Source organism: Myxocyprinus asiaticus, chromosome 39 (genome assembly GCF_019703515.2).
Source record: "Myxocyprinus asiaticus isolate MX2 ecotype Aquarium Trade chromosome 39, UBuf_Myxa_2, whole genome shotgun sequence".
NCBI classification, from domain to species: domain Eukaryota; kingdom Metazoa; phylum Chordata; class Actinopteri; order Cypriniformes; family Catostomidae; genus Myxocyprinus; species Myxocyprinus asiaticus.
This window is the reverse complement of record NC_059382.1, coordinates 33020328-33045364: the sequence shown is the minus strand read 5'-3', so window position 1 is coordinate 33045364 and position 25037 is coordinate 33020328. Positions and strand designations below refer to the sequence as shown.

The following is a 25037-nucleotide window of genomic DNA, read 5'->3' as shown; positions in this document are numbered from 1 at the left end:
AATTATCATTGGTTTTAGAACTCTATGCAGTAATAAAATTCCATCCAGCTGAAAAATGTAAGAATTCACAAACTAATACATGTCACGTTTTAATGTTTCTTTTATGAATATAAAGTCAAATGTAGTTGCAAGCAGCAATTATTGGAGTCCAAGCACATGTGAAAAAAAACATGACCAAAATAGCCAAATTTGATAGAATAGATGCTGTGGACACAGTTGTTTTGGTGTACATTTTCAACTGCTTTGATCACAGTTGCAAATTAGGATGATCTTAAATTATAGTGCAACCTAGCATTGACATTGGATTAAATTTGGCATATGCCCTCCAAATGTCCTGTTATCCATGTGTACAAAGTTTTGTTCAGTTTGCATATTGGGTCAAACTCACAAACATATTGTCTTATGTCTGCTGGAGAGATCTTTAAAATAAATGTTTAATCATTCAGGGATTGACATTACATCCAAACCAAAATAGCTGATGAAAATGGTGATGCCAGTTCTTGTGGAATATCTTTCTGAATGATTTTGAATTTCCTTTTACAATTTATGCATCAACATGTTTATCTGAATAAGTATAAAAGCCTGCATTTATGATTTTACAGTTTCTAAGTTGCCCAAGAATGGCCAGTGTCCACTTAGTCAGTGATAATTAATGTAACCCAATGTGGTTTAAAAATAGTTCAAATGATGCTAAATGTTGTTCTTTTCCTGTAAATGTTTCAGGAGAAACTGAGCACACAAGATCAGTTTAATCGTCATCTCACAAGACCTCCACCAGACTACAAACAACCACACAATGGAGTTGGAGCTCAGCAGCCAAGCTTATACTCAGGTGTGAATTGTATTTTTGATTTCATATAATGCAGGTTGGAACTACATTTAATTATCACAAGGCGCTGTGGAATACTTGATTCAGATTGTTCAATAACAGTTTTCTGTGTTGAAATGTTTCTGAATAAATGTTTGTAATGACCACTGTCCATATCAACACTCATCAGCGAATCTATGTTTTCTACATAGCTTTGCTTGCATTCTCTCAAATCACTCCATGGTCTCTACAACTAAGCTAATAAAATTAATTCAACAAATCTATATATTATGTCCATTTGTCCATTTATCTTGTTAGTTGTCATAATTTAAGCGGGATAATGTTCAGTCAGCCGGTCTTTATCCCAAAATAAATACCTTCAGGGTGACACAAGACCTTATTCTGATCACCGTGTTGGGTTGAAATTGCATTAATGACCGGCTGGCTGTACGTTACACCTTACATAAACTTCTAAAGTCTTTATATTGACAAATAGACAACAGATTAGTCTTCATTGTCTTAATTCAATTATTGGACATTTACGTTCTTTTTTAAGCTTTGTCTAACAGCATTCTAAACCAAAACATTCAATCCTGTTATAACAGGCAATGGGTCAGACCAAAATGACATCCGACCCATGTCATGCCACCTGCCAAATGGACAGGCTACCAAGATGGTATCAAACTCAGGAAAGCGAAGGTTTCCCCTTGGACAAGACCCTAATCCAGGACCCACACGGGCTCAAGCTTGCACAAGCCAGCTACAACAGCAACCCAACAGCCTGATCCAAATGGGACTTCAGCAGAACAAGACTCAGTTCCATGGGACAAACAACCAGGGTGCCAATTTCCAATCAAGCACTCAGCATTCCATGACAGGTGTCAGTCAAGATGCCATGCTGGGACAAAGACTGGGTGATATGACTTCCAAAAACAACAGGATGGACACTGCTTTGAGCTGGGTAACTAGTGCCAAGCAGGGTGAGGTGCTATCAGGGCTGGATGTCAAAAGGCTCCCCAATGTAGTAGCACCCCAAAGTGACAGTCATTTCCCGCCAAGGCCTATTTGTCCGCCCAACCAGGTGGCACCCCACTCTAGCCTGCTGCCAATAAACACTGCAATAAGAGGTTCTGCTCCCAGATCTAGCCAGGCCAGAATACCCCCACTACCTGGGGTGACTTGCCTGAATCAGTCCTCTGCTGAACAGCAAGGATGCCCGACCACATTTGCAGGGATGATCCAAAGCCCAGCAACCTATCAGAACAACCAGGCAGGGCGGCTGACCTTTGACTTCCTACAGGAGGACGATAATACGGTACCCGGGATCAATGCAGACTCTGATTTTATCGACTCCCTGCTAAAATCAGGTTCAGGCAATGACGATTGGATGAAAGACATTAATCTGGAGGAAATTCTAGGTGGTCATTCGTAAACAGACTCAAAGTGCGAGAATTTTGTCACAGAATTTTGCTAGAATCCGGAAGTGATAGGCCTTTTAAAATATTTTATTACCTTAGTGTTTGTGTGGAAAACACAACTGTATTACTATATTGTTGGGTTGGTTTTTCATATCATCTACTAACATATTGTAAAGTTTCATGTTCATGGTGTCTTAAAGGGATCACCCAAAAATGAAAATTCTCTCATCATTTACTTGCAATCATGCCATCCCAGGTGTGTATGGCTTTCTTTCTTCTGCTGAACATAAACAAAGATTTTTAGAAGAATATTTAAGCTCTGTAGGTCTATTCTCTGATATATGGATCTTTTTTCTTCAGGATCATGGGTAGTGTACTTAGTGTACTAGTGTACACCTGGAATTCTGCTATTAAACATTTTTATTTTTGTTGTTTTGATGAAGTTGAAATAATGCAGACTGATGGGTTTAACACAAGCAAATACCATTGATTAACAACTCACTTTAAGTCTGTCTTTAAGGTTTTTGTGTTATTGTTAAAAATCTGTTTGTCTATGGAGAAAATGAATGGGATTTTTACTTCTAGAACCAGACTTTCTAGTTCCTACTGTTCCACTTAACATGAAAAATTCAGATCTGTTTTGACTATTCACTCTTAAATGACACATCAATGGAAAATAAAAAAGAGCCATTTTTAATTAAAAAAATGGTTTCATTTTGTAATATGTTTAAAAGAATAAAATCTGTTAAAGGAATCTAATGTGTACTCAGTTAGAATACTAAAATATACTGAATATAAATACAATAGGTCAACATTTCTAAAGGCACAGTAAGTTTTAAAAGGTCTTATTTGTAATATTCTATTTATGCATCTGTACATTTATCCATCAGTATATGAAATATGTTTTCTATTTCTTTTCTATAATTCTTCCATATATGTGTATATCCTATTGTCAGTTTAGTCTTTGATAATAAACTTCATCAATAAAGAAAGTTTTTAGCACATTTTGGGAATTCATGTCAAATATTTCAGGTTAAATGAAAATGTAAAATATGAAAATTTCTAAAATATTGTTGTAGATGTGGCCTGGTGGGCAATGCTCATGCTCCATTGTGTGTTGGCACTTATGTGTGCATGACCCATGGTGATAGGACAAATCATTGGGAGTGATCAGAGAATCCAGCTTGGCCTGGGTAGCTCAGCAAGTAAAGATGCTGACTACCACACCTGGAGTCGCAAGTTCGAATCCAGGGTGTGCTGAGTGACTCCAGTCAGGCTTCCTAAGCAACCAATTGGCCTGATTGCTAGGGTGGGTAGAGTAACATTGGGTTAACCTCCTTGTGGTCACTATAATGTGGTTCTCGCTCTCAGTGGGGCACGTGGTGAGTTGTGCATGGATGCCGTGGAGAATAGCACCCGGATTGTGGCGAGTCACTATGCCACCACAAGGACTTAGAGTGCATTGTGAATTGGACATTCCAAATTGAGAAGAAAAAAAGAGAGAGGAAAAAAAAAACTCCACTGTCCTGTCTACTTAAGCAAAAAAAGAAAGGAATAATAATAATAAAAAATAATAATAATAATAAAGAAAAGTATTATTCCTGTATTTTTCACAATAATTTAAAAAAGTATTTTAAAAATATAGAATAGAAATTACAAATGACAACAAACCAAATGCAATGGTCATGTAACTATTAAATCTATGAACAAACATTTTTATTTGTATTACTTTTACTATTTATATTATTTATAGATAATTATTACTTATTTACATTTAATTAAATACTAAACAAAATAATCTATTTATTTATACCTTACAAGAACCAAAGACAGAAAGGCTTTGAATTATGAACTTGATTTAAATTGATTGAACCTCGTAATGAAACTACAGTCTTTTCCATCACTACGTGACACTTGACTTGAGACTTGATACGAACCTGCAAAACAGCAACTTGAATCCAATCCAAACAAGTATGCACTGTATGCACCAGAAAATAGGTAAACATTTGTGAACCAGATTTTACTATATTGTTGTCAATCAAAATAATTTTATTTTACTTTTTTTGCCATATAGTTGGCTACACAATCTTTTTTTTTGTTTTTTTGTTTTTTGTTACAGGCTGATATGTTGAGATTGTGAAATATTTTTGGATTGCTCAGTCCTTTTTAGAAAAAAGGCACTGTCCCATTCCAGTCGATAACAGCTCCCTCCCATTTGGTCCTAATGGTCATCTCTACAGATGGGAACCTTTTCTCTGGGTCTCCCTGAATGTCATTATTTCCAGCCTCCCAGTGATGGGAATGTGTGTCTGAAATACAGAAGAACAGTACAATAAGATTCACAATTTAATTTATTTAAAGTTTTGGTTAACACACATAACTGATTTTAAAAGATGGTGTCACATAAGTTATTTAATATAGTAATATTTAATAATAATACATAAATACATAATGTAGTGATATTTAAGGAGAATGTACTGATACTTCTAATAGTTAATAATGTTTTAAACTAAGTTATTCAATATAGTAAAACATGTGAATACATTGGATTACTCCAATGGAAGTAATTTTACAGTGACAGATGAGGTAGAAATAGTTTAAGAAAACAACATATTCTCTTTTACAGTGTAATGTAACTGGTCCATGTTTGACATACATCTGGCAACCATACAGGCAACAGCTATTGACTGTACCTATGGTGAGCATGGTAGTGGTGCTCTGAGATGGTTGGCCATTGTAGAAGTAGAGATAAAAGAGATGCTCCATCTTCCAGTCTGAAAGCAGTGAACGGTTTGGGCTGAACAGAACGCTGTAGGTGCCATTGATGTTGCACACCCAGATAGGAAGCTTGGGTGTTTTCAGCATGCTGCCCACCTTAGAGATAAAGTTGAACTAAACATGAATGCATTAAAAATATTGCACTACAGTGCAGTACAACTTGAAACTAAGATGGTAAAACACTTGTAAAATCAGACAGCACTTTGTATGTGAAACCATAAAAAATGAAGCTTGAGAAACATTAATACTGCCTGGTATACCTGGGGTCTCATGTATAAAACTTGGTGTAAATTACATACTAAAAGTGTGCAGACACACAATCTTTTTTTTTTTTTTTTTATTTATAAAACCATATGTATGGCAGAACCTGCACAAATTTCCCTTTATAAATCCCTTTTAGCAGAAGATTGTGCATACACTTGCTTCATTCCCCAACCCGTCTCTTCCCGGAATTAACCATATATGGAGCGTACAACACCAGTTTTATCATGCATAACCACATATACATATAATTACCATATGCATATTGCCATCTAGATATATGACACAATGTGATGCTGCATTTAATGGTATGAGAAACCAGGAAAATAGCAGATAATACAGACTGAAGCCTACATGTTGCATGTGAATAAATGCTGCTGCTGCAAAAAAAAAAAAAAAAAAAAAAAATTCAGGAAGTTTTATACTAAAAAGATTTAGTATAAAAATATCATCCTTAAAACAAAATCAATTTACATGAAAAACATAATTGTATATTAAGATTTGTTTACGGACAATATATCTTATTGTATCTAAAATATATCTTATTTTTTATTTAAGTGTTTTATTCTCACACCATTGGGAAATTATTTTTAGTGTATTAAGCATAAACCTAAACAAACTTATGCAATTTTGCTTCTTAGTTCATTTAAAAAATAGTTTTCATGATGTTTATAGATCCATACAGACATGTTCACAAGCCCCTGAGGTAGAACCAAGTCACGTCCCAAGTCTTTAAAGGCCAAGTTTAAGTCAAATCTCAAGTCTTTGGTCACAAGTCCAAGTCAAGTCTTAGTTCTTTTTTGGCAATAGTTATTTATCTGTAGCTGGTTAGTTTAATAAACCCTGTATTAGGCTAATTCAATTTTGAAATATTAAAACTGATTAATTCGGTTTCCGGGGACGCCATGCCAGAAGCAGATGTGTGAGACATGAGCTCTGCGAACTTTAATTATTATCATGTTATAATCCGGTGAGATTTGATACACCCAGTTACATACTTGCTCTTTGAGGTAAACATGGCAAAGAAGTCAAAATCTGGAGACATTAAAAGACACTTACGTGTTCAAGCTGAGGCCTCTGATGGGACTGCGAGACGGGGACTCGATTTGGACGGCACGTCAGTAGATGAAATTCAGCGTCAACTGTCCAACATGTCGGTGATGTTGACGAAGGTTGTTGCTGACTTGGAATATCTCGCTGTAATACGTCGATCGATTACGGCGATGGAAACAAAATTCTCTGAGTTGTTTACAAGAGTGACAGAAGTTGAAAAATCAATTATCTTGAGTCATCAGAAAGGGAATTATCCGCTAATCCGCCGGCGTCCAAAACAGATTTGGAATTAATTTCAGAAAAACTGGAATATTTTGAAAATATGAGCCGAAGGAATAACATACGAATTGTTGGAATTCCTGAGCATGAAGAGGGCAGAGATATGGTGAAATTCCTGGACGAGCTCTTCCCGAGTCTGCTTGATATAACAGGCCACAAGCTGGAAATCGAGCGAGCTCACAGAGTCCCTGCTCAGAGATCTGCTGAGGGAGATAGGCCTCGATCCATTCTGGCCAAATTTCTGAGATCATCCGATAAAGATCTCGTGTTGCGCCAGGCGAGGAGCAAAGGGAAGCTTTCTTGGAAGAACCATAATATTTTCTTGTTCCCGGACTTTGCGAATTCGACAAGAGAGAAACGCGATCGGTTCAAGGAATGTAAGAAACTCTTACATCAGAAAAAGATCTCGTTTACTCTGCTGTTTCCGGCCAAACTGAGAATAGAACTCAGAAGTATTTACATGTCCAAAACAGGCACTCTCCTTTATAAGTACATTGGAGTAAGCCATTTGATGTTTCTTATATTGGTGGTCTGACTCGTGGTTCAGTGACTCTATTATCTGAGGAAGCTGGGTGCCATTTTTGTTTCTTTTTGCGCTGGCTCCACCTAGCGGCTGGAGTTTGTTTTGTGGCATGACTCCAAGAAACTTTTGCATTGACGGAAGATCTTTTTTACACTGAAGTTTCCGGCCAGATCGAGAATGGACACTTTGGATGACCGCAAAATATCTACATGCTCACATAAAGGAAGTCTTTTATAAAGTTGACGGGCTGAGTTAAGTTATGGTGTATTTTTCTTTTCTTTTCTTTTCTTTTTTTCTTTTTTTTTTTGCGGCCTCCGAGTTAGTTTGGCTCTTGATCATCGGAGGAACCAGGATGCCGGTTTTGTTTTTCGTGCTGACTCCACCTAGCGGCTGGAGCTTGTTCTGTTGAATATCACTCCTTTGGGACAGCTGTGGATAAATCTCCTGCTGGCTGGAGCCTGTTTTGTTGAGTATTTTTACGGGACATTGGAACGATTATGTCATCCGCTGAACTCATAACAGCTGGCTCACTGAACAATTGCTTGTCTGTCCGAGGAAACTGAATGGCTTTATATCAGCTGGAGTTTATTTTGTGGAGGAACACACCTTCGAGACGGTTCTGTGAATGAATCTACATGTTTTTTCTGTTATTCTGCCTGTTGGCTGGGGTCTGTTTTACAAAGTATTTTCTGTTATGTAATTTTGCCTTACAAAATTTGTGCAGAAACACCGGACTTGAGCAATCCATTGGCAAAGTTGTCGCGGGGGTTCTCGTAGGCGTACATGGACTCTTTGAGTTTAGAGGGATTGACGCCGGTTGGCGCTGTCGTGCGTGGGGTTAATGCGCACGTTTTTCTTTTTTCTGTTTGTTTTGTTTGGTGGGAAGTTCAGGGTTTGATTGTTGAATTAATGGGGAATGTGGTCTGTATAATCTTGTTTTTGACACACAATTTATTTATTTTTATTATATCAATATGTCAAAATGTCAAATGTTAATATGAATAAGTTATCTCTCTCCACATGGAATGTGAATGGGTTGGGGCACCCCATAAAAAGAAGGAAGGTTATTTCTTTTCTTAAGCGTAAGAAATATGATATAGTGTTTCTTCAAGAAACACATCTTTCCCCGCAGAAAGCTGAAAAATTTGGGAAGATATGGGGTGGACATGTTTTCTTTAGTGTTGGCTCAAGTAAGAGCAGGGGAGTCATTATATTGATTAATAAACATCTACAATTCAAATTTCTCAAACAGATTAAAGATAAATTAGGAAGAGTCATTATTGTTTTAGCTGAAATTCAGGGGCAAAGGTTGATTTTGGCTAATATTTACGCACCTAACGCTGATGATCAGGGCTTTTTTATAGATCTTGAAGGGATGTTGCAAGCTGCTGGCACCCCTCATGATATAATATTGGGAGGAGACTTTAATCTTTTGATGGATTCAGTCCTTGATCACAGTGAAGCAAAAGTGTGTAAGCCCCCTAGAGCAACACTGACGCTTCACAGTAAAAATCTTGGTCTTGCAGATATTTGGCGACTTTTGAACCCATCTGGTAGGGACTATACAGTTTTTTCATCAGTCCATAAGATTTATTCTAGAATAGATTTATTTTTGATATCTAAGTCCCTCATTTCATCTGTTGCGGATTGCTCAATTGGAAACATTTTAGTCTCGGATCACACCCTGGTGAGTTTGGAGATGTTGCCACATACGGAGAAAAAGAAATCATATAGTTGGCGCTTTAATGTATCCCTTTTGCAAAATCCTGATTTCCAACAAATGTTAAAGACCGAAATCAATGTTTATATGGAGACCAACTGGTCCTCAGTATCCTCTGTGGGCGTGGCTTGGGAGGCACTTAAGGCAGTTCTTAGGGGTCGGATCATACAGTATGCCTCATTCACTAAAAAAGTTCTACGTCTTTGTCTACTGATGAAGATATTAGAAACTTTGTGGAACCATTAAAATTTCCTAAACTGACGACTGAGCAAAGAAACTGTCTTGATTCTGAGATAACCTTGGAGGAACTTGACGAGGTAATTAAGGCCTTACCTACAGGCAAAGCTCCGGGGCCAGATGGTTTTGCTGCTGAATTTTTTAGATCTTATGCTACAGAACTGGCTCCACTTTTGTTAGAAGTTTATACAGAATCATTAAAGAACGGAAAGCTTCCTCCAACCATGACACAAGCCCGGATCAGTCTGATTCTTAAAAAGGACAAAGATCCGTGTGTGTGTAAAAGTTACCAACCAATTTCTCTGATCCAGCTAGATGTAAAAAAAAATTCCAAAATTTTGGCTAATCGTTTAAGTAAGGTTATGACATCTCTTATACATATAGATCAGGTGGGGTTTATTCGGGGCCGCAGCTCTTCTGATAACATCAGGCGTTTCATTAATATCCTGTGGTCATTGGCGAATGATCAGTATCCGGTCGCTGCCATTTCACTTGACGCCGAAAAGGCGTTTGATATGGTAGAATGGGATTACATTTTTAAGATTTTAGAAATGTATGGGTTCGTGAGTACATTCATTGGTTGGATTAAGTTACTTTATAGACACCCTGTTGCAGCGGTACAAACAAATGGACTAATTTCAGATTATTTTACTCTGGATAGGGGCACTCGGCAGGGTTGCCCTCTTTCCCCATTATTGTACTGTCTTGCCCTGGAACCATTAGCAGCTGCAATAAGAAAGGAGGATGATTTTCCAGGGGTGGAGGCGGGAGGTATGGCGCGTAAGCTTCTGCTTTACGCAGATGATATTTTATTATTCGTCTCCGACCCCACTAGATCTATGCCTGCCCTCCACAGAATTATTAATTCCTTTTCCATGTTCTTAGGATACAAAGTCAATTGGTCTAAATCCGAAGCTTTGGCTCTGACAGCATACTGCCCAGTAACGGCTTTCCAGCCGACCGCCTTTCAGTGGCCCAAACAGGGCATTAAGTATTTGGGTATTTTATTCCCAGCAAATTTGTCTGATTTAGTTAGAGTTAATTTTGACCCTTTAATAGAAAGGTTTTCGAGCGATGTGGACAGATGGGCTTCATTACATTTATCGATGATTAGATTTATGTTATTAAAATGAATTGTATTCCACAATTCAACTAATTGCTACAGTCTCTCCCTGTAGATGTCCCCCTCTCTTATTTTAAGCAATTTGATAGCATAGCGAAGTCCTTCATTTGGAATGGTAAACGTCCCGGACTACATTCCAACAAATTACATAGGCCGATTGACAAAGGTGGGTTAGGCTTACCCAAGATTTTGTTTTATTATTACGCGTTTGGTCTCAGGCATTTGGCTCATTGGTCTCTTCCACCTGAAAGAGCCCCTCCCTGGTTTTCTACTGAACAGGAAGTCCTTGCCCCTATTTCACCATTGCAAAGTCTTTCTATTAAACTAACCGGAGAAGTTAAGTCACACCCCGTTATTTCACATTAGCACATGATTTGGACAAGAGTGGCCAGAGTATTTAATTTGGACGTTTATTTAAATGTTGCCTCAAGCATATGGCTGAACCCAAAATTATGTATCAATAAGTTCCCTTTCTGTTGGTCAGAGTGGATTGTGAGAGGGGTTGTTACACTCGGCGACCTGTATGAGAGTGGAGTGTTGAGATCTTTTGAGAATCTGGGTCATCATTTTGGGATTCCCAGATCTCAGTTTTATAGGTATTTACAGCTGCGCCACATGCTCTGTACTATTTTTGGGAGTAGCACACACCCCCCTTAAGCGGCAGATGCTTTGGCAGAGGTGATTACTGCTTTTGGAAAAGGTCATGAGGCATCAGTGTATTACTGTAGAGGGGGTTAAGTATTGATTCTGTTTGTATATGTTCTTGCTTGTATGTGTTAATATAGGAATCAATAAAAAATATTAATAGAAAAAAAACTGATTAATTCTAGGGATCGCCTTGCTCATTTATTTGAACTTGTCTAATAAAGTACATAATGTTTTACTTTAATCATGGATTTTATTTTGATATAGTAAACAATCAATAAGCTATTAATTTCACATTTGCAAAGTATTTTGATCCAAAAGTTCTCCCTAAAATAACAAGGAAGCAGAAAATTCATAGACAGTTCAGGAAAGATAAATATAGTTTTGTCATTCAATGCAAAATGCAGTTGTCAGTGCATAGTACTAAGTACTAACTTAATAACTTTAAACTAAAATACAGAGTACAATTTTCTTTTAAAACAAGCAAATGTATTTTGATATTTAAATGCAGAGTCAAATCATTCTATTGTGTTGGTTCTTTTGAATCAGTCGAACCTACTACGATACACGGATACTGCAAGAAAGAACCGATCTGCAAGAATGAATCAGACCAGCTCTCACAGGGAGAGTGAGCGGTGCCTCTTCACTCTTTCCTGGTCCAGGGCTCCAGACTAAAATTTGGGCGGTGGCACCGGTGCCAAGTTCTACAGTTGGTGACACCAGCACCTTATTTGGTAGCACCTGTGAGGGTCTAGAGCCTATAAAATGACAAATTTAAAGACAGAAACTAATAATAAAAGATACTGTATTATTATATTACAGAAATAAGGGCAATTACCCATAATATTGCATATTTTGCCCCACTGAAATGCTCATTCGACAGTAAGGCTTTGATTTTGAGTTAGTATGCAGATTAAATTACTGGCATCAACAACACAAAGGTTATTTATAACATCTATAAAGAGTAAAAAGTTAACATCTAATTTATATAGGGGTAAATTATTCTGACAGAATGACTGAGTACGACTTCCATTGGCACTTATTGATTGAAGTTCAGTCATCTCTTGGAAATTTGAAGGCAAACAAAACCAGTTATATTTCCCTACAGTTAAATAGAACAGATTTTACACAGAAGTAAAACTAGCATTGTCCATAATTCTTTAGGTCTTTAAAGCCATTTATTCTATTTTGCATTTGCCCTTATGAAAATGTACCTTAGTTTTTAAACAGTGGTAATTGTAACAAGACCATGGTAACCTCGGCAAATGATTTCTATTAAACAAACTTAAGCATTGTTGTAATGAAAAGCAGTACCCTAAAACATCTATTATTCATCCTAAACTTTTGATGAATAAGATTATTCAAACTGCCCATGTAACTCTAGTGACAGTCACTGACGAGCAAGCATCTATGAAGTGCCACTGTGAGTTGGAGATCGAGGTGGCTGGGTACAACATAATTATGTTGGCATGGATTGCAGATATTCAGTAGTGCTGCCTTTTGGGGATAGATTTTCTGCACAATGCAGCTGCTGTCTTAGACTTGGGGGCTGCAACAATGTCGATCTCAGGGAAGTGTGTGGCACCATATTATTTCTATTCAATCTTACCGGGGCAACAATCGCATTGTATCACAATTGCTGCCCCTCTCCATCAGTCCTATTGTCGGATATATGATGCTGGCCCAGATGTTTTGTTGGAGTGCATGTTTGCTAGCTTTGGGGTCCCTGCAGAAGTCCACACAGGTTTTTGAGTCGCACCTGTTCAGCGATTTCTGCAGGCAGTTGGGCGTCCATAATACAAGGACAACTCCACTGCACCCACAGAGTGATGGGTTAGTCAAATGATACAGCCAGACACTTACCACCCAACTGGCCCTCTGTGTGGACAGGACCAGAAGAACAGGGATTGTCAGTTGCTGCTAGTTCTCCTCATCAGTCGGAGTGCAGTACAGGACAACAGTGCTCCTCATGCTGAGCAGGGAGTTGCATACTCCATCTGCCTTACTCATGGGCCAACCACCAGACATGCCAAAAGCACCTCCAAGGCTAGAGTATGCTTATCAGCTCCAAGGCAGGCAGCCCATGATATTGCCCACCACCAAGCCATGCAAGCTGGCATCCACCAGAAATGGGCATATGACCACCACTGTGCAAGGCCTATTGCTGTGTGTGTGTGGTCCCCCCTCTCCCTGTCTCTTATTGGTGTTTATAATTTGTCAAATTAATTTTACAACCTGTTGACTTGGGAGGTGTCAGGGCGGGAATAATTAGGGAACTAAATAGGACAGCATTAATGGGGTGGACTTTTTGGGGATGTTTAGTTGTTGTACAGTTTAGTTAGGCAGAGTAGAGTGTGTGTTGGGCAGAAGAGTTTCAGTTGGGTTGGGTTACCAGTCCATGCCAAGATTTCAGCTGTTAACAGAGAAGAAGCTGGTGTTTTATTGTTTTAGGGAAGTTATGACACCCCCCTGATACCTCTTGGTTTGCGTGTAAAATTATAGGCAATAAGAACAGCTCGTTTGGGTGCTTGTGAAATGGAACCCTTTTCATAAGATGCTGTAGTATTATATGAGGAACAAGGCCAAAAGTTCACATTAGTTCTTGATTTAACATAAAACAATTAATATGAATAATTAGGGCTGAAACGATTAGTTGTTATCGACAACGTCGACAATAAAAAATTGTCAACCAAATTTTTGTTGTCGAATAGTCGTTTGATATCATTTACCGTAACATGAGATCATATGAAACTAATGATGGCGCATGAGGAGCACTGCAGCTCACACCTGATTGAGAAGAGGAAGAAAACAGTCAAGATACACTTCAAACTTTCCAAACAGCTTCAGGTGATGTAGCTCGCAAAGTATGGGGGAATTATACAAAAATACAAACTAAGTAAATACAGAAGCACTCTCGTTGTGAAATAAAGTGGAGCTGGAGCTGCCCCACTTAAGCAAAACTTACATGTTAAGCATCTTTAAAAGAAACACCTCTGCATTATATCTTTAATGTATTCTTAATTATAGTTCAAATAATAAGGAAGTTGATCATGTAAATAAGTACAAACTCCGAAACTGGCATTTCTCGGTGTGGTCAGCGCTGCTTCTATGAGTCGCGTGAATCGACCCAATCTAAGGGGAAGAGATTGAAACTGCATCCCGGCTGATGCACACTCTCTCACAGAGACGCTCATCCCTCGTGCCCACGCTTGCTGCAGCTAGATTATAATGTGATGGCTCACAACATATTGAATAAAAAATATATACTGTATATATATATATATATATATATATATATATATATATATATATATATATATATATATATATATATATGTATGTATGTATGTATGTATGCATGTATGTATGTATGTGTGTGTGTGTGTGTGTGTGTGTGTGTTTCTTAATGTAAAGAAAATCGGCAATACGTAGCTTTATTAAGAAGAGAGAGTTTGTTTTTGTGAGTCGAAAATGGATCAAAGTGAACAAAAAGGTGAGACAGAGTAGTCTTCGCTCACTTTACACTGAAACTAAATATGCTTTTGATTTGTTTTTGTTTTGGCTTGTTTTCCAATATAAATATCTAAAACCCTTTTAAAACAACGTACATTTACTTTTGGAGCTATACTGCAGATAAAAATGTATTATCTGAGAATGTTGGATATAATATTTCAAATTCAAATATTTAAAAATGTCTAAAAATCCTTAGAACAAGGTACATTCACCTGAGAAACAGCAAGATATTTAGATTGCTTTCAGAGAACATATCTTGAATATTATGATATTTTGTCTTTACTGCACTGGCAGATGTATAAACAAGTGAAAATACACTTATGTACAAAATACACTCATAGGCTGGGTTTCCCGAAGCACTAAGTAGAACATTAGCTGCACTTAAGTGGTACTTAATCGCTAAGGCACGTTTCCTAAAAGCATTGTTATCTAAGTAGTTGGTAAAAACATTCGTATATTAATGAGAGCTTTGAAAGGCTCTTAAGTCCATTAAGTGCAACTTAAACATCTTTCTGGCATCTTTCACAGATAATCAAAGACAATGGGACATTTAATAAATTGTATTAATATATTTTGATCATTGGAAAGCCACTGTAAACTATTTAAGAGGATAAAAAAGTGTTTAAAAAATTGCATTGAAATCAATAGGCAGTCTCCGCAGTCGGCACATGCGACGTGATAGGTCTAAATTTACAAGACATGTAATACAGTATAACGTTATATTATCCTTCATTGATAAGCATAATTGTAATGGCAAAAGAAAGACGACATGTTCTTATTAAACAGAAGATTTGTGAGTAATGTGACCACGCAGTTTAAATCTTAAATAAATATGCCTTAATAAATAATTAAAATATGGTTAACAAAGGAGATTAGAGCGAGAGTGTGCAATGAGAGATTCCCTCTCTCTCTCTTTCTCTCTTCATCTTCCTCCTTTCTTCCTCCAATGGCTGGTTTAAATTGGCTCGCCTATAGTCTTTTTATGAGGCAGTAACAAATTGCATGATGGATAATGGCAGTAAGGCTATAAGTACACAGTACCTTGAACTCTAACCAGATGATCTATTAATATTTAGACAGGTCTATAAGAAGTTTAATACTGATGCCCATCATTTTAATCCTGTTCTGTGTTCATTTGTTCAGTTTCCAGCCAAAAAACTTTAGGCTATGTGAGAGCCCCTTATGATTCACATTGCGTACATTCATGTTACTTGCATTTATTGCGTCACTTTCATTAATCTCTATGATTGAGCATCAATATATCTGAAACTCCGTCTTACTAAAGCCAATAAAAAATAAAAATCATTATTTCTTTAATTAAATACTGTAATAGTTAGTTAATAAATTTCGGCACCTCGACAAGGTTACAAACAACGTCCATGTTTGTTAGTATTTCCTCCTTATTTTTATTTTGAGAAGACAAACACCTGGACATACTGGCCAAAGTGATCAGCACCTTTGGACTGGACTGCTCCTGTAACGAAGGACTTAAGTTCAACTTTATATCGAGTGATGTACCTGCTGGTTTGGGCAACAACCTTTTAACTCGGGGCACAAGCTGAATAGTCGGTTAACAGCTAATGATTAATCGTTGCAATGATCACCCGAATAGTCGAATAATCGTTCTAATAATTGTTAGATTAGACAACTATGAAAATAATCGTTAGTTGCAGCCCTAAAAGACCCATATTTCCAGTCTGGGAAGAATAGCAAGTGTGATATTATAAACACAACATGTTGTTTACAAAATTAAATTAATTAAATTTAAGTTGCTATTATTATTTTATATTGCCATAAAAAGCACCATTAAAATGTCTAATATGATGCCTTATGTAGCTTTGCATTTGCACATTGATTGGAGAAAAGCATTGTGCAAGAATATCAAATGTGGCTTTTTATCTGTTTAATTGAAGAAATAATCAACAGTTTATTTGATAATCACAATATAAGTTATTAGCAGGTAGCACAAGATCTTAGACACAAAAGTCTAGATCCAGACCTTGACCTATCAGTCCAAGAACAAGACTGGCCATTCTAATTAAATGAAATAGAGAAAATGCAGAATTTATTAAAGCGTTAATTTTAAATTGTTCAATTCTGGCAAATTCCCTGTAATGGTGAAGATACCGCAACAACTAGTCTTCGAGGTAGTACGCAGTAAATAGACAACAGTCTTCAAATAGTCTTCTCAGAGACCATAAGCTGAGACCAAGACCCAGACCAAGACATTGAGTAATGAGACCGTGGTTTCATTTACAGTATATGATCTCGAGAGTTCTTGAAAACCAAGACATCAAGATCACTACTCATTTCCCAGAGAACTTGTTAGGTGAGTACTTTACCTGGGGAAGGTTGGCATGGTCAAATTGTTCTCTGTTCCAAAGTAGATATCCAACATCACTGCGGGTCAGAACCCCATGGAGAGGATGGGCAAGAGGTTTGCTGTGCTCGTCGTTAAGTAATGTACCATTGAAGATATTAGGGCTGGCACGGCCAGTCAGCAACAGGTTTAATAGAGCCTAAAGGACACACAGATAGATAAGGGAGAGACATTAATGGAAATTATGATGACATAGTGTCTAATAAGGCAAATATCAAAAGTGACTAGTTACTCAAAAGGAAGATGACACAGAGTTTACTATAATGACCCCATTAGCCATGGCCAAAGCTACAAGTGTGTTAATACAATTCATGATAATATATAATAATTAATAAAGCAGTAGTAGATGAATAATAGACCACCCTTATTATATACTGTGATTAATACAATATTATATGATATAAATAATACATGCCACAAGCTACATACATGTACAAAAACTCACCCTCAAGAAATCTCTTACCTGTCGACACACAAAGTTCCCTAATGTCAAATTCAGAAGATAAGTAGTAGAGAAATCGAAGTCTGCTCGTATCCTGAAAATTCAAAAACTATGCTTAATAATCTCCTTGTTCATTTCCTTTACACCCATCTTTTTGATTTCACTCATTTAAAATACTGTAAATTTGCACTGTGAATTTTCTCTATTCTCATGTTAAAGATCCATATACTCTTTGTACTATAAAAATACAGCTGACCGAAAGACTGAGGTATTTTTCTCACATTGGAGTTGTATGTTAAAATGCTAAACTAAAATGGAAGTACAATGTAGTGCAAATAATTCATAAAAGTATTTTAGATTATACCCTTCAGAAAAAGTAAGAAATGTTTTATGGACTTACCTGTCAATGGACCTGGAGAAGATAAGGCTATACAGAAAAAGTATGATTCCATGGCTTCCCTCCTCCTTAAACTATAGACGTTTAAGGGAAATTGTACATTTAGGTAATAAATGCAAGTTTAATGCAGTCAGTTTTTCAATCACACCAAAATCCTATCAATAAAAGAGAAACATATTTAAAATGGAATTATGATGGTCTTCAAAACTCAAGGCATGGATTAAACAAATTTAAATTAAAGGGATAGATTAAAGAATTAAATATTGATTAAAATGCATTTGCTAAAACAAGCCAAGGTGACAATTTGTTGGTGTCTTTTTATGATTTAAAATATACTCACACACTGGATGTGCTCGTATATAAATGCTGTAACATCTTTTTTCTTTTTAAAGGTGAAAAGTTGCAACTGTGTAATTAAAAAAACATAGAAATCAATAACAACATATTTACTAGGCCCAGAGGCCATATTTTGATAATAATGTATGCGTGTTCTCATAAACACTGAATGCACCCTCTCTGTGAAGCTGTCCATTTTGTAGTCCAGCTGGGGGGTGAAACAGCGCTCTGACGTAACCAAGGAGACAGTAGCTGTCTGCTCCTCACCAGCTGTCCACAAGATGTCAGTTAGTGCATCTGCCAGTGCCTTCCTCTGCTCCTTCTCCCCTACATCCACCAAACTAAGAAAGAAAGAAAGAACTCCAGACAGGACAAAAAAAAAAAAAAAAAAAAAAAAAGCATAATAAAAGTTGGCCATAACTTTTGAGCTTTGCGTTTTCTAAAGTATGTGGAAGGCAATAAATATGAATTTAAATTTCTTTCTATTCCATGCAAAAAGATGCTGTATGAATTTTTAATGCTTGGAACCAGGGCTTTTCAAAGTGGGGTCCGGAGACCCCCAGGTGGCTGTAAGTAGGTGCTAGGTGGTCTGTGAAAAATGTTTGCCCTTTATAGGGCTAAACTGAATTTAAATGTTTCTATTTAAGTTTATACACTGGCGGCCAAAGGTTTGGAATAATGTACAGATTTTGCTCTTATGGAAAGAAATTGGTACTTTTATTCATCAAAGTGGCATTCAACTGATCACAATGTATAGCCAGGACATTAATAATGTGAAAAATTACTATTACAATTTGAAGAAAAAAAATTCAGAACTACTCCAAAGAGTTCTCATCAAAAAATCCTCCACGTGCAGCAATGACAGCTTTGCAGATCCTTGGCATTCTAGCTGTCAGTTTGTCCAGATGACCCACACTTCCTGTAGCACTTGCCATAGATGTGGCTGGCTTGTCAGGCACTTCTCACATACCTTACAGTCTAGCTGATCCCACAAAAGCTCAATGGGATTAAGATCCACAACACTCTTTTCCAGTTATCTGTTGTCCAACGTTTGTGTTTCTTTGCCCACTCTAACCTTTTCTTTTTGATTTTCTGTTTCAAAAGTGGCTTTTTCTTTGCAATTCGTCCCATAAGGCCTGCACCCCTGAGTCTTCTCTTTACTGTTGTACATGAAGCTGGTGTTGAGCAGGTAGAATTCAATGAAGCTGTCAGCTGAGGACATATGAGGCATCTATTTCTCAAACTAGAGTCTCTGATGTACTTATCCTCGTTTAGTTGTACATCTGGCCTTCCACATCTCTTTCTGTCCTTGTTAGAGCCAGTTGTCCATTCCTTAGAACAATGATTGACTGATGAGTTTCTAGAGAAAGCTGTTTCCCTATCTGTCACTCACTCGACGTTGGTGTCGATGTAGTGACACTAGGGGTCACTCTTGGGAGCCCGAGACACCTCTGGTCTTTGATAAAAGGCCAATGAAAATTGGTGAGTGGTATTTGCATGCCACTCCCCCGAACATACGGGTATAAAAGGAGCTGGTATGCAACCACTCATTCAGATTTTCTCTTCGGAGCCGAACGGTCATGCTCACTGAGCTGAATACTACTGTTCATTCACCTGCTGGATCTGACGGCGCATTTCAGCGGCTTCTCCCTCCTCTGCACTGGTGCACTGCAGAGAACGCCCCTGGGCGCTTCGGCAGAAAAACTAGAGAGTATATTTTCTGAAAGAGCATTTTTCCCCTCTAAAAGAGTATATATTTCTCTAAAAGAGCGCACACACGGAACGTCTTTTTAAAGACGCGTCTTTTTAAAGATGCTTTTCCGGTTGTGTGTTATTCCTGGTTGTGCTCGTTATCTCTCGCCTTCTAACGGTCACGATCACTGTCTTTCGTGTCTGGGCACTGCTCACACGGAGACAGCGTTCGTGGATGGTCACGTTCTCATTGCGAGAATATGTCCATGGCAACGTTGAGGTCGCGGCTCGCCTTCGTAAGAAAGCGAGCCACCCCAGAGGCTCCCGCCTCGGTCCTTTTACCCACGGGTTTGAGGCCAGCGCGGCTAGCACTGGGGTGCGATTTGGGGACCCCAATGGGACCGCCTCCGCCGGGTATCCCCCCGCGGACCTCCCATTCCCCAGCACGCTCGTCTGCCCCGATCGGGCTTCCGGGTGAGTCCGCCGGCTCGTCTCACGGCGAGTTCGACCTCTTATTCGGAGCCCGTGAAAGTGATGAGATCTCGAGCGCAGCATCGGAGAGCGGGCTCGTCCAGTCGGAAGCCTCAGCTGGGCTCCTCCCTTCAGGGTCGATCGCCCAGTCACAGGCTGACGCGGAGATGACGACATGCTTTCCCGGACAGCCGCGAGCGTCGGTTAGAGTGGATTTCACCGCTCTTCTCTGAATCCTCGCGGCTCTGTGATTGGTTCCTGGGCTCGCGGCGCCGCTCAAAGCCACGCCCCGCCCCGTTCCTTTCTTCCCAGAAGTGCATGAAGAGCTGACAAGGTCGCGGGAGGCACCTTTTACTGCCCGGTCCCGATCTTTTCAGCTTCCCCGCTCTCACTACCCTCGATGGTGGGGCGGCCAAGGGTTATTCGGCAATCCCCCGGTGGATAAAGGCGCTCGCGGTGCACCTATGCCCGCAGAGTGCCGCCACCTGGCGCGGGTGCCCAAAGCCCCCGTCCAAGGCCTGTAGGTTTACGTCGTCTCTGACGGTCAAAGCCTACGGCGCTGCTGGACAAGCCGCCTCCGCCCTGCACGCCATGGCTCTCCTGCAAGTCCGCCAAGGCGCTAAAGGAACTGCACGAGAGTTCCGCCCCGGGATTGATGCAGGAACTGCGCTCGGCGACCGACCTCGCTCTCCGAGCGACGGAGGTCACGGCGCAGTCTCTCGGGTGGACGATGGCCACACTAGTGGTCCAGGAGCGCCACCTTTGGCTCAACCTGGTCGAGATGGGTGAGGCCGACAGGACACGATTCCTTGCTGCACCCATTTCCCAGGCGGGCCTATTCGGCGACACCGTCGAGGACTTTGCCCAGCAGTTCTCGATGGTAGAGCAGTAGATGGATGCTAGCCGGCTTATCCTGCCCCGGCATGGCTCAAGATCCCGCACCCCATCTACTCATCGCCGAGGGCGTCCCCCTGCGGTGACTGCACCGGCTCTGCCGCAGCCCGCCCCTCCGGCCCGGCCCCGGCGTGGAGCCCACCGCAGGAAGCCGACGCCACCCGTCTCACAGCCGGCACCGAAGAACCCACGGAGGTCTTCGAAGCGCCCCTGAGACGGGCGACCCAGGGACAACAAAACCCGCTGCTCTGGAGCTGGTAAGCAGATCTTCATCTTTTTGTTACCTTTTGCATTTAATTGCGCTGCATGCCCAAGTGGCTGCAGTACTCAAGAGCTCCGCAAGAGTGGTTTCCTTGTTCCCTGGGTCACATATCCGGTGTGTACGGCTGGCATCACGACCACCGTCCACCACTCCATTTGGCAGGTTGGCGCTCCAGCGGCGGCCTCCCGCCCTGAGCGCCCAGCTGTGGCACAAATCCGCCCCCGATGTGACAGTCTCCACGGGTCATGAGGACAGGCCTCTTCCTCCCCCGTCCCAGGCTGTTCCGGGGGTGGTCACAAGGAGCCAGGTAAGTGCTTCGATGTCCTCGGACTCAGCACGGCCACAATGTGGTGTGGCACCTCGAGCTCCACCCCGCTGCGAGGCCCCACCCGCCGGTACATCCGATGACGTTGTCCCTTTGGTCCCCCTTGAGCGGAACTTGGACGCATGGCTTGCGCTTTCCAGTCCGTCACGAGGGCTGGTCCGGACCGTCCGACTCGGCTGCGCGATTCACTTCGCCGGGCATCCGCCCAGGTCCAGCGGTGTCCACTTCACCTTGGTGAAAGTCAGAAACGCTGCTACCTTGCGTGGAGATCGCTACCCTCCTACGGAAGGACGCGATAGAACCTGTCCCTCCAGCCGAGATGAAGAAGGGGTTTTACAGCCCCTACTTCATTGTACCGAAAAGAGGCGGTGGGTTGCGGCCAATCTTGGACCTGCGAGTACTGAACCGGGCCTTACACAGACTCCCGTTCAAGATGCTGACGCAAAGACGCATTCTAGCGAGCGTCCGGCATCAAGATTGGTTCGCGGCGGTAGACCCGAAGGATGCGTACTTTCACGTCTCGATCCTTCCTTGACACAGACCCTTTCTGCGGTTCGCGTTCGAGGGTCAGGCGTATCGGTACAAAGTCCTCCCTTTCGGCCTGTCCCTGTCTCCTCGCGTCTTTACGAAGATCGTAAATGTTTACCTTGCCCCGTTAAGGGAGGTGGGCATTCGCATTTTCAACTATCTCGACGACTGGCTAATCTTAGCTCACTCTCGAGACGTGTTATGCGCACACAGGGACCTGGTGCTCTCACACCTCAGCCGACTAGGGCTTCGGGTCAGCTGGGAAAAGAGCAAGCTCCTCCCGGTTCAGAGCATCTCTTTTCTCGGTTTGGAGTTGGACTCAGTCTCCTTGACGGCGCACCTTACGAACGAGCGCGCCCAGTTGGTGCTGGCCTGTTTGAAGGCGTTCAAACAGAAAACAGCGGTTCCACTGAAACTTTTTCAGAGGCTCCTGGGGCATATGGCATCCTCGGCGGTGGCCACCCCGCTCGGGTTGATGCATATGAGGCCGCTTCAGCACTGGCTCCAGACTCGAATCCCGAGACGGGCATGGCGCCACGGGACACACCGCGTGGCCATTACGTCGGTCTGTCACCGTCTTTTCAGCCCTTGGACCGACCTCTCGGTTCTACAAGCAGGTGTTCCCCTAGAACTGGTCTCCAGGCGCGTCGTGGTCACGACAGACGCCTCCAAAACGGGCTGGGGCGCTGTTGGCAATGGGCACGCAGCCGCCGGCCTCTAGACGGGTCCGCGGCTGCATTGGCACATCAACTGCCTCGAGTTACTGGCAATTCTGCTCGCCCTGCGGAGGTTCCGGCCGTTGATCCAGGGCAAGCACGTGCTAGTTCGGACAGACAGCATGGCAGTGGTAGCATATGTCAACCGCCAAGGCGGTCTGCGCTCCCGCTGTATGTCACAACTCGCCCGCCGTCTCCTCCAACGGAGTTAGCAGCACCAAGTCGCTGCAAGCCACTCACATCCCGGGCAACCTCAATACTTCGGCAGATGCGCCGTAACAACAGGTTACCCTCAAGGGAGAGTGGAGACTCCACCTTCAGGTGGTCCAGCTGATTTGGAGTCGATTCGGTCAGGCACAGGTGCACCTGTTCGCCTCCCAAGAATCCTCCCACTGCCCGCTCTGGTACGCCCTCAACGAGGCCTTCCTCGGCATAGATGCGCTGGCACACAGCTGGTCTCCTGGCATTCGCAAATATGCATTTTCCCCCAGTGAGCCTGCTCGCACAGACCCTGTGCAAGGTCAGGGAGGACAAGGAGAAGGTCGTCCTGGTAAGCACCCTACTGGCCCGCCCAGACGTGGTGCTCGGACCTCACGCTCCTCATGACAGCTCCCCCCGGGCAAATTCCCCTGAGGAAGGACCTTCTTTCTCAGGGAAGGGGCACCATCCGGCACCCGCGCCCAGACCTCTGGAATCTCCATGTCTGGCCCCTGGACGGGACGTGGAAGACCTAAGCTGTCTCCCACCTGCGGTGGTAGACACGTTCACTCAGGCTAGGGCTCCCTCTACGAGGTGCCTGTATGCCTTTGAAGCGGCGTCTGTTCGCTAAGTGGTGTTCTTCCCGTCAGGAAGACCCCCAGAGGTGCGCAGTCAGATCAGTGCTTTCCTTCCTGCAAGAGAGGTTGGAAGGGAGGCTGTCCCCTTCCACCTTGAAGGTGCACGTTGCTGCCATAGCAGCTCACCATGACGCAGTCGACGGTAAGTCCTTAGGGAAGCATGATCTGATCAGCAGGTTCCTAAGAGGCGCCAGGAGGCTGAATCCCTCCAGGCCGTGCCTTGTTCCCTCATCGGACCTCTGTAGTTTTTCAGGGTCTACAGAGAGCCCCCTTTGAGTTTTGCAGTCAGCCGGGCTTAAGGCACTCTCCTTGAAGACTGCCCTCCTGACTGCGCTCACTTCCATCAAGAGGGTAGGTGACCTGCAAGCGTTCTCTGTCAGCGAAACGTGCCTGGAGTTCGGTCCGGGCTATTCTCACGTGATCCTGAGACCCCCGACCGGGCTATGTGCCCAAGGTTCCCACCACTCCTTTTAGGGACCAGGTGGTGAACCTGCAAGCGCTGCCCCAGGAGGAGGCAGACCCAGCCCTGTCGTTGCTGTGTCCGGTGCGCGCTTTACGCATCAGGGGCAGTGGTAGCTCAGCGGTTAAGGCTCTGGGTTACTGATCAGAAGGTCGGGGGTTCAAGCCCCAGCACTGCCAAGATGCCACTGTTGGGCCCTTGAGCAAGGCCCTTGACCCTATCTGCTCCAGGGGCACTGTATCATAGCTGACCCTGCACTCTGACCCCAGCCTAGCTGGGATATGTGAAAAAGAAGAATTTCACCATATATGTGCAAATGTGTGATAAATAAAGAAAATTATTAATAGAAAATTATTAATTATTATTTGGATCGCACGCAGAGCTTTAGAATCTCTGAGCAGCTCTTTGTCTGCTTTGGTGCACAGCGGAAAGGAAGCGCTGTGTCCAAGCAGAGGATCGCCCACTGGCTCATTGACGCCATAACTATGGCATGTCTCGCCCAAAACATGCCGCCCCCGGTAGGGCTACGAGCCCATTCTACCCATGGTGTAGCGGCTTCTTGGGCCTAACAGACATTTGCAGAGCAGCGGGCTGGGCAACACCCAACACCTTTGCAAGGTTCTACAACCTCCGGGTGGAACCGGTTTCGTCCCAGGTAGTGGCACGCAACACAAGCGGATAAGCCCGGGATAGCCGGCCGGGTGAATCGCTTGCACATAGCGCCTTCCACCTCCTTTTGAGCTGAAGACGTGCGCTGTTAATTCCCAGTAGTGTTCACAAAAGTTGTTCCCTGGTTGACTTCCTCCGAGCCCTGTGGCAGTCGAGTTTTCGGAGAGACTCGCTGCTGGCCCAGTACACGCACTAACTAAGAGCCCGGTTCTGGGGTAGGTGCTCCGCATGTGGTGGTTCCCTGTAAGGCTAACCCCATGCGATCTATATC

General features: G+C 42.1%; 2 protein-coding genes across 3 annotated transcripts in view; one reads left to right on the top strand and one right to left on the bottom strand.

Moving 5' to 3' along the window:
* The window catches only part of zmp:0000001236 (mastermind-like protein 2), a 121264-nt gene extending 118034 nt beyond the window's left edge, over positions 1-3230 (top strand). Inside the window, 2 exon segments of the mRNA XM_051679769.1 lie at positions 724-832; positions 1414-3230. Coding sequence (XP_051535729.1) covers positions 724-832; positions 1414-2240 — 936 coding nt within the window. The 3' untranslated portion in view covers positions 2241-3230.
* Positions 3231-4245: 1015 nt separating this feature from the next.
* The window catches only part of mindy4b (MINDY family member 4B), a 29869-nt gene continuing 9077 nt past the window's right edge, over positions 4246-25037 (bottom strand). For both annotated transcript variants that reach the window (XM_051679777.1, XM_051679776.1), the window contains 7 exons: positions 18089-18254; positions 17918-17983; positions 17581-17651; positions 17202-17274; positions 16701-16877; positions 4920-5100; positions 4246-4535 (listed from right to left, as the gene is read on the bottom strand). In XM_051679777.1, the coding sequence (XP_051535737.1) occupies positions 4393-4535; positions 4920-5100; positions 16701-16877; positions 17202-17274; positions 17581-17651; positions 17918-17983; positions 18089-18254 (877 nt within the window). In that variant the 3' untranslated portion in view covers positions 4246-4392. The remainder of the gene's footprint in view (positions 4536-4919; positions 5101-16700; positions 16878-17201; positions 17275-17580; positions 17652-17917; positions 17984-18088; positions 18255-25037) is intronic.